At 39.5% G+C, this 9,691-nt stretch overlaps 1 protein-coding gene across 2 annotated transcripts in view; it reads left to right on the top strand.

Moving 5' to 3' along the window:
* Positions 1-5,519, top strand: part of Phf6 (PHD finger protein 6) — a 44,238-nt gene extending 38,719 nt beyond the window's left edge. The window contains exons 10-11 of one of the 2 annotated variants that reach the window (XM_021188091.2): positions 2,075-2,201; positions 2,521-5,519. In XM_021188091.2, coding sequence (XP_021043750.1) covers positions 2,075-2,201 — 127 coding nt within the window. In that variant the 3' untranslated portion in view covers positions 2,521-5,519. The remainder of the gene's footprint in view (positions 1-2,074; positions 2,202-2,520) is intronic. The other variant, XM_029534299.1, reaches the window with a different exon arrangement.
* The last annotated feature ends 4,172 nt before the right edge of the window (positions 5,520-9,691 follow it).

Genomic DNA, 9,691 nt, shown 5'->3' on the forward strand with positions numbered 1-9,691 from the left:
TGTAGACCAGGCTGGCCTCGAACTCAGAAATCCACCTGCCTCTGCCTCCTGAGTGCTGGGATTAAAGGCGTGCGCCACCACACCCGGCTCATTAGCATCTTTTTTATCCTCCCTTCTTTTTGTTACTATATACTAACTGAATAAGTGGGTTTTGTTACAGCACACATATACTGTACTTTGATCACTCTCAGCCTTGTTACTTCCTTAAGAGTCCCCCTTTTAGTTTCATGGTCTTTCCAGCTCGTAACCGCCACATACTTTGTCTTCGTGGAATTGATCATAATTAACAGGATGGTCTCCACTTCCATCCATTTTCCTGCACCAATAAAAATATATTCTTGATAGCTAAGCAAAGTTCTGTTGAAAGCATATACTACATTTTTTTTTCAGATCACCTTTTCTGTGACTGTGTGCACATGTGTGCATGAGTGTGTTTCTGGGTATTGAACATGTACATGCTAGATAAATAAGCCTACCACTGAGGTATATTCCTAGGCCTTTTTTCTTTTCTCATCACCCCCTCCCCACTTTTTTTTTGAGACAGGGTCTCAGTGGATTTTCTAGTCAGGGCTTGAACGTGCATTCTTCCTTCCATAGCTAACTATCAGAAGCCGCCTACATTATTTTATCTCAAAAACGTCATGAATTTCAAATACATAGTGTATCTGCCTAAATCAAAATTGCTGGAACTTCACAGTGTCTAAAAAATTCACTCTAATGACCACTTGCTTGTATTTAAGGAGGAATCTACATATACAAGGACACACTCTGCCCTGGTCACTGCTACCTTAATAACATGATTCAAGTATAGCCCCATTGATAGGGGAACACTGGAAGTCATGTGCCTCCAGAAGTGGGCAGGATTAGTTACACAGTATCCTGGTTTATGGACTAAAGCTGGACCTGAAGCTTACCAAACTCAGATTTGATTCCTAGTTTATATGAAACAGAGTAAGAGAGAAGCAAAGAAAATGGCATTAGACAAATCCACAGTATGGTGCAGCTGACAAGCTGTCTGTTTCAATCTGGTCTTTAAAAGGTCAGTGTTGTGACAGGAAATGAAATTGGAAGGTCCAGTATAGAGGAAGAGAAACATAGCCAAGTGAGATGTAAGTGGAAGAGCTAACTCGAGAAGAGATTGTAGGGAAGGCAAGGAAGCTTGTGTGTGATGTGACAGCATTGGAAGACTTTGAGGAAGGCTGTATCAAAATATAAGCAGAAAGCAACAGTGTATAGAGAATAGATATTCTCTCCCCTCCCTGTGTGTGTGTGTGTGTGTGTGTGTGTGTGTGTGTGTGTGTGGTGTGTTTGTGTGTGTTGTGGTGTATCCCCTGTGTGTGTGTGTGTGTGTGTGTGTGTGTGTGTGTGTGTGTGTGTGGTGTGGTGTGTGTGTATTTTTCGCTCATTTGTATTCTTCAATGTGGGTCCTGGGGATTAAACACTGGCCAGTGGGGTTGGTGGAAAGTACCCTTAATATATTCCTTGGCCAGAGAGATGCTCAGTAGTTAAGAACACTTTGTGCTCTTTGAGAAGACCCTTCTTTGGCTTTTGGCTGTACACATAGACAAATACAAATTAAATGTGTTTTAAAACTGTATCTCAAAATATAGTTGTAAATTACGTCCATGAAATAAATTTGTGGCTTTTGATTAGTTCATTAGTTTACCTCAAAGTTGACTATTGGATTTTGTTTGGAATTGTTTTAAAACGCAGTCTCAGTCTGGAACCCAGGCTGGCCTCAAACTCACAAAAGCCCTCATATCCATAAAAGTTGTGTTTTAAAGGAAATTTGATAAGTCTATTTTATTTATATGTTGGGGGCACATGTGTGTGGCATGGTGTACAAATGGAGATCTGAGGACAAGTTCTGGGTGTCTGTTGCCTCCTTCTGACAATAAGCATGTGGGCCTATTGTCAGGTGCCATTATCTGATGACATATCTCATAGTACTAAGTATGAAGGAGCAAACCCATATTTTATAAGGGATCCAACCTCCTCTGCTAGTAGTAATATAATTATATTCTTATCAACTTTAGAAGAAGGATTTTGAGATGTTTGTCTTTCATCATTGTAGACTCTATTGTAAAAATCATAGTGGAAATGATGAGCGAGATGAAGAAGATGAGGAGCGAGAGAGTAAAAGCCGTGGAAGAGTAGCGATTGATCAGCAGCTAACCCAGCAGCAGCTTAATGGAAACTAGGTATGGACATTGATTTAAAGCTCTCTTGTCAGAACACCATGCACACTAAAACAGAATGATGAGATGTGGCGAAACTATTAAGCCTATTGTACAGAGTTAAGAATGTGGGGCCAGGATGCTTAGGATTGTGTAGCCCTGTAGAGTTGTATTTGCTTTTCTTTAGCTGGTCAGTTTTAGAGCCATAAACAAGCTATCTACTTCATCAGTAACCACAGTTAGAATATGGCATTAGTAAGATACCCTTGTTCCTTTATAATGTTCTATGTCAATTATATCACCTTAAGCATCATATTTTACATTTTTATCATCTTTTAAACAGGTTCATGGGACAGAGAGAGTTAGAAAACTGAGAAAAAAAACCAACTCCTGTGCTTCTTTTCCACTTTTTTCTAAAATAAAGGGTTTGTAACTTTTTACTGCCCTACTCTTAGATCCTTCATTGAACTGCCTAAAAACACCTTGTTAGTTGGATTTGACATATTGATATTATGTAGCTGTAGTTTGCAGTTCCTGGGAAGCAGTCGAAACACTATTAGCCCTGTGTATACTGTCAGCAGTTAAAACAGACATTGAATGAAGTAAACTGTATTTCTGGACTGAACGAAGTTCTACTGTTTAGAGTATATAAGTTTGTGTAGTAGATCCATGCTCAAAGGAAACCAGAAGCAAGTTGTGTTCCACCTTGCAACCATGTCTCTGGTAGCAACACCTGGTAATTTGGGGACTTTTTCTTGTTTTCATACTCAAGCAATGGAAACTACAGATGAAGAGAATCTTCTTTTTGTCTTGGCTTTGACAGAACATGCTCTAACCATTTCTTTTGTGAAGCGTGCTGAAGCCTTCCTTATGGACTCTGGGTGACTGGTGATGATAAGCTCTGAGCTCCAGTGCGTCTGCTAAAACTCTGGACAGTACACCTTTCTGTGTTGTACAGAGAGCTTCTGGCAAAATAATGGAATTGTATCAAGATCAAAATAATGTTTGGCAACATCAGATTAAACTTTACTCTTTGAAATTCAAGAGGTCAGCAATGCGCTAAAGGACTTTGGACATCATGTCTGAAACCAGTTTCTCTCAAGTGCCCTGTTGTGTGGAACACTTCACATATTGGCCCAGCGTATATAAAGAGGTCTTATGTGCTAACATTTTTTTAAAAAAAGGAACCATCTTTGTGCAAAACAGTATTTCTTTTTGACTCTGTGACCACTATCTTAGAAACATTATTTAATGCTTTCAGTCATCAGTTTGCTTACAGATTGAATAAGCTTTTGTGCCCTGTTTTTCTTCGAGGGCTCGGAAGTATTTTCTCAATCACCAGATTTTTAGAAAGGCTTTCTTTCCACTGGCGTTTCTCGCTTGTGACACACTTCACTTACCTGCTGAAGCACATTTACATATTTCTTTATGGCAAAACCAAAAAAGTTAGTTGCGGTCTGCCTAATATTACCATAGCACCTCAGTATGAAAGGTAAGGGTTCTGAGTCCCACCCACATCATTAGTTAACCTACCATAATGAATCAGATTTGCAAATAAATAACATACTAACTTGACTGTACATTGATCTATTCTGTAGCTGGTAGAACAGCATTTTTAAATGTAACAGGTGGAAAATTACACTGTGCTTATTGACTGAATTTTTAAACTGCTTGTCCCTTAAGATCATGTTTGTTAAGGTGTGTGTTTACACATTTATTTAAGTCAAGGGACTCAATGCTTGCTTTATTTTAACCATCTTTTATTGTTATTTTAGAAGGAAACTAGCTTTAGTAGTGGATTGCCTTGTGCATCTTCTCCTTTCGCTCTTAATATGCCATGATGTGTATGTGATTAATTTTCAAGGTTCATCATGACTTGAAGTGCAAGGACAGATCTCAGTTTGTTTACCAAGTGATGTGACTTTTCCCAAAGGATCTGTACTTTATTTCCTTATAACAGCTTGAAAACCATTATTTTTTAAATCTTTAAATCACTGTGTCTAGGTAATTTTTACATTGTGTGCCATAGAACTTACCCATGGAGAAATAGAGCTCCTTCATTTTTGGACAACTACTGTAATGATTTTTTAAAAGAAAAATGGAAGGTGCCAGGGGTAATTATGGCCAGTCAATAATTATATAAAGGACTTCAAATACTATAGCTGTCAGTTGATGGATTTGATATGTAGTACATGTATGATTTTTGTATGGGTTTCTTCAGCCCTTTCTCTGCCACTAGCAACCAGAAAAGCACTTTACCTTTTGGTTGGTTAGATAAGTGGCTAACTACCTGTTTTTCTCACTGTGGTGTGATTGGCTAAATAACCTTCATTTAAAGTTGAAATGTAAACTGAAGTCACATTAAACACTCACGTTTGGCTGTAAACTTCCAATAGTTTGATTCTTTGTTCCTGTTTTCATTCTATGCTGAGTAAAAGTGCCTTACAATGTAAAAATTGTACAGTACTTACGTTCCCAAGTAGCATCTTCACCATCTGGCTAGGAGTCACATTGTGGTAGGAGTATTAGATCAATAGACCTCAGCAGTGTATTTACTGTACAACTCTTAAGTCCTTAACTGTAGTTTTAATAAGCATGACATTATTTGGCAAATATATGGCATTTACATCATTTCCAAAAATACTGCCATCGCTGTCTACTGCGTATTTTTAGCCTGAAATTTTGATGCGTCTTTTTTCTTGTTTTTTCTTTATTTCTTTTGTTCCCTTTTGTCATTATTAATATTAAACCGTGTAATCTTTGCAAGCGTATATTGAAGATTATTCTGGAGCATTTATTGCCTTACCAGAAATGTTAGTAAGAAATGTTCTTTAGAGTAGAAGGGTAGACTTGAGTTTCTATACTTTGTTCCTGGGGGGAGGGGGAAGTTTTGCTTTCATCTCATTGTTTTAAAACCCACACCTGAAATGAATTTCATGGCAAGGATCAGCAGTTTTCAAACATGAGGTGGTACTTAGTACACACGACTCAAGATACTAACAGAGTAACATGATCTACAGATCTGCTATTGAATCGAATCTATGTACTTGAACAAATGTGTGAATCTCAAATATCTCAAAGCAAAAGTGTTGTAGAATGTTGTTGCTTTTTGAAAAAGCACTGAAGTTAGACCAAGGCACAGTTTTGTTTTAGCAGACATTTAAGTTAACTGTAAAGATAAGGAATGCATCATGGGTCAAAAATCAAACATTCCTCAATGTTATGTATATTTTGTTCCTGTTATATTGGCTTTATTTTCAAAATTGTAGTTTGTAGTATTAGTTTCCTTTTAATGGTATTCTTGCATATACTATTCATTCAATAAATGAGTTCTGAATTTCAGGTCTGTGTCTGCTTTGTAAAAGGAGTTATCAGGGGTTATTTGTACCAGCAATAGTGCCATGTTTCTTTCACTCTTCCTTTACTTCAAGGTGAAATACAAATGCCTAGGATGTTTAATAATAGCTCGACAGCAAACAGATATGAGAGAGGGGACTAGAGAGTAGTTCCAGCATACTCTTAGCCTTGACTTCAGTCCCCTGGTATGATAGATAAAGCACATAACTCAAAATGCGGATGGACTGGAGGGATGTGGTTAAACAAAAATGAATATGATCAGCCCATTGTTTCACAATATAAATATGTCATCATGGAAAGAAATAGCAGCCTTTGAAAGACAATAGATTTGGACTTTATTTTGGTCCTTCTAATACGTGATGCAGATCCCCATGGCTTAAATCAAATCCACTGCCTCCAAATCAGTATGTAACTGAAAATGAACACACCAAAATGACAAGTACAGATTATTTGACAGGTCTTTCAGCTATTCCACTATTCCACATCATAGACATAGGTAACTCCCTTTTCCACAGACTGCTTGCTGCTGAACTTTGCACATCAGTTGTGCTTGATCCTACCCAGGTTAGAAATCGAAGTTTTGATTCTTGGACTTCACTTTTCCCAGACATAGTTTCTAAACCTTCATTCATATGGAAAGATGGCTGGGACACACAGTATGCTTTCCTATACATCCTAACTACGTGGCACATTGTGTGTGTGTGTGTGTGTGTGTGTGTGTGTGTGAGAGAGAGAGAGAGAGAGAGAGAGACAGAGACAGAGACAGAGACAGAGAGACAGAGACAGAGAGAGACAGAGAGAATTTAAAATTCATGATTAAGTATCAACTAAAAGACTATAATAAAAACATAAAAATGAGTTATATGGTTTTCTTTACCTCGTTACACCCATTGACAACTTGCTTTTTGTTTCAGTCTACACTCCCTAGCAATTTCTGAAAGTCATACCCAAACCCTATTTCCTAGCAAAATTTAATGACAGGGTCATCTATCTATTTATTGAGATAAGGTGTCATACAGCATAAGCTATATATAATCAAGAGTGACTGATCTACTGATTCTTCTGCCTCCATCTCTCCAAGTACTGGTATCACATGCAGTTCCCAAGGAATCCAGAAGAGGTTGCCAGAACTGGAGGACATATGACAGGAACATGTACAGCATGTACCAGGGACCAAACTTGCGGCCTCTGCAAAAGCACTGAGCCCCAAATAGAGCAAAGAGCCAGGCATGGTAGTACAAACCTTTAATGCTAGCACTTGGGAGGCAGATACAGGTAGACCTCTGTGAGTTGAGGGCCAGCCTAGTCAACAAAGGTACATACATATTGAGATGTAATCTCCTGTAGAGGGAGGGGGAGGGAGGTGGGAGCAAAGTGGCTCCTAACTGTTATCCCAGCCAGAAGCAGGAGGATCACACACTCAGAGCCAATTTGGGGCTACCTGGTGAGACTTAGTCTCAAAAATAAACAGTGGTGCACACCTGTAATCTTAGCATTTAGGGGACCCAGAGTTTAAGACCACCTTCATCTACTTAAAAAGCTCAAGACCAGCCTGGCTACATAAAACTCTTATCTCAGAAAAGAACAGATCGCAGACTTGCAAAATTATGGCTTTGTCTATAGCTGTGCTTCTTTTTATGGTACTGGCAGGGAGATTAGGAAAATAAAAGCCAGATGGACAAGGCCCTAACTAGGTGAACCGTATGGATGATAATCCTTAAATAACGTGATGTGAAAACAAGTCCTAATTTGGGAACCTGTTAGAAAAAAGAAACTACGAAGAACAGTTTTGAGTAGGGGGTTGATAATCTTGGAAATGAGATCTCTTACTAGATATTAAAGTGTTGCTGAGGCAAAAATAAATAGTGTAACATGGATGCTGGGTTTCAAGATGTTCTGTTGGTATTTCTATAAAATCATTTGTACATAAGGGTGAGGTGTTTCTGCACATTTTAGAAATCAGAACTTACGGATTTTTTTTTTAATTTATAAAAGTAATTTAGGGGCTTGGAGAGATAGATCAGCAGTTGAGTTCCTGCATTGAGCAACTCAAAAACTTCCATGAAATCTAATTCTAGAGGACCCTCGTTGGGTACCTGCACTCATGCACACAGGCCCACATGTAGATGTACACATGCATATCATTCAGAATAGAAATTATTTATACAAGTAATGTGTTGGAGAGCTGGCTCCGGAGTTAATGCTTGCTACCCTTGCAAAGGACCCAAGTTCAGTTTCCAGCAGCCGTGTTGGGCATCTCACGACCACATGTAAATCTAGTTTCAGGGAATCTCACCCCTCTTCTGGACTCCTCAGGCATTTGTACCCACAAATGGACATCTCCACACACAGACACATACTTTTAAAAAAGTAATCTAGGGTCTAGAGAAATGGTTTACAAACAGACTGGGATCAGTGCCCAGAACCCACATCCTGTGGCTCACAATTGCCTGTGAGTCCAATTCCAGGGGATCTGGTGGCCTCATCTAGCCTGCAGTCATCGACAAACATGCACACATCCATACACACAGAATTTAAAAGAAAGCAAAAAGTAACCTATAACGCTACACAAAGCACATTCTCAGTGTAGACCGCAGTGGTGATGAACCTTGAAAATATATTAGTAGAAGACAGACACAGTAAGTCACAAATGTTATGACTCAATTTATATGAAATTCCCAGAGAGTTCAAAGTTAAAAAAAATAAAAAAGGCGGATTATTGGTTGTCAGTAACTACAGAGATGGGGCATTGAAGATATTAATAGGTGTAGGGTTGAGGGTTTGTGGACTTTCCCCCTTGCATGTTAGCATGTCTATTATTAACCTTATTCAACTCATGTCAGGGCAGTCATATTGCTGAGACTTAATGGGTATAGCTTGACAATCCTAGAAGACAGAGTCCCACATCAGACTCTGATCCTCTGACTCTTCTTCTTCTTCTTCTTCTTTTTTTTTGAGACAGGGTTTCTCTGTGTAGCCCTGGCTGTCCTAGAACTCACTTTGTAGACCAGGTTGGCCTTGAACTCAGAAATCTACCTGCCTCTGCCTTCCAAATGCTGGGATTAAAGGCGTGCGCCACCACTGCCCGGCTGATCCTCTGACTCTTAGAATCTTTCAATACCCTCTTCTGAAATGATCCCTGAGCCACTGGTTGTGACTGAATTAAGAGAAAGAATTGTATGTGGAATGAGTTTTACTTCAACATTTTTACAAAACTGAAGCTGGGAATGGCGCTTCATGAGTGCAGTCCCTACCATTTGCCTATGAGCCTGGAGGAGGCAGAAGTAGAATTAGGCTTTCAGGGACATCTTCAGCTACATCATAAGCTTGAGAACAACTTGAGCTACATAAGATTGCCCCTACACCACACACACCTAGTATGTACCTAGTATGCAGTCTATTCATATGTTTAAAATGTAGAAAGGTATATGTGAAGTCTCCCTTTTCCCCACGACCTAGTCCCTCCAAAGTATTGCATCAGTTTCCTTGTACATATATATAAGATTCTCTCTCTCTCTCTCTCTCTCTCTCTCTCTCTCTCTCTCTCTCTCTCTCTCTTCCCCTCCCTCCCTCCCTCCCTCCCTCCCTCCCTCCAACCTCTGGGTATGGGTTAGGGTTTATGTTTGTTTCAAGTTGTAATAAGAATTGCCACTCAGGCCCTCATAGTGGCGCACGCCTTTAATCCCAGCATTCGGGAGGCAGAGGCAGGTGGATTTCTGAGTTCGAGGCCAGCCTGGTCTACAAAGTGAGTTCCAGGACAGCCAGAGCTATACAGAGAAACCCTGTCTTGAAAAACAAAAACAAAAACAAAAAAAAAGAAAAAGAAAAAAGAATTGCCACCCAAATATTTCATCCCAGTGTAAGTTAATTTTGTCTGATTTTCCACTTTAGAAGGGTACTGGCAGCCAAGATGGCTCATGCCTATAATCCCATCCTAGCACATGTAAGCCTAAGACATAAGACTGGAGGATTGTCATCAGCTTGAGGCTAGCCTGGGCTACCTAATGAGTTCTAGCCAGCCAAGAGTAGAATGTAAGACCCTGTCTTCAAAAATGTACTAAAGGGGCTGGAGGGGTAACTCGGTGGTTAAGAGCATTAGCTGCTCTTCCAGAGGACCTGGGTTCAATTCCCAGCACCCACATGGCAGCTTACAACTA

The sequence above is a fragment of the Mus pahari genome, chromosome X (genome assembly GCF_900095145.1).
Source record: "Mus pahari chromosome X, PAHARI_EIJ_v1.1, whole genome shotgun sequence".
Taxonomy (NCBI): Eukaryota; Metazoa; Chordata; class Mammalia; order Rodentia; family Muridae; genus Mus; species Mus pahari.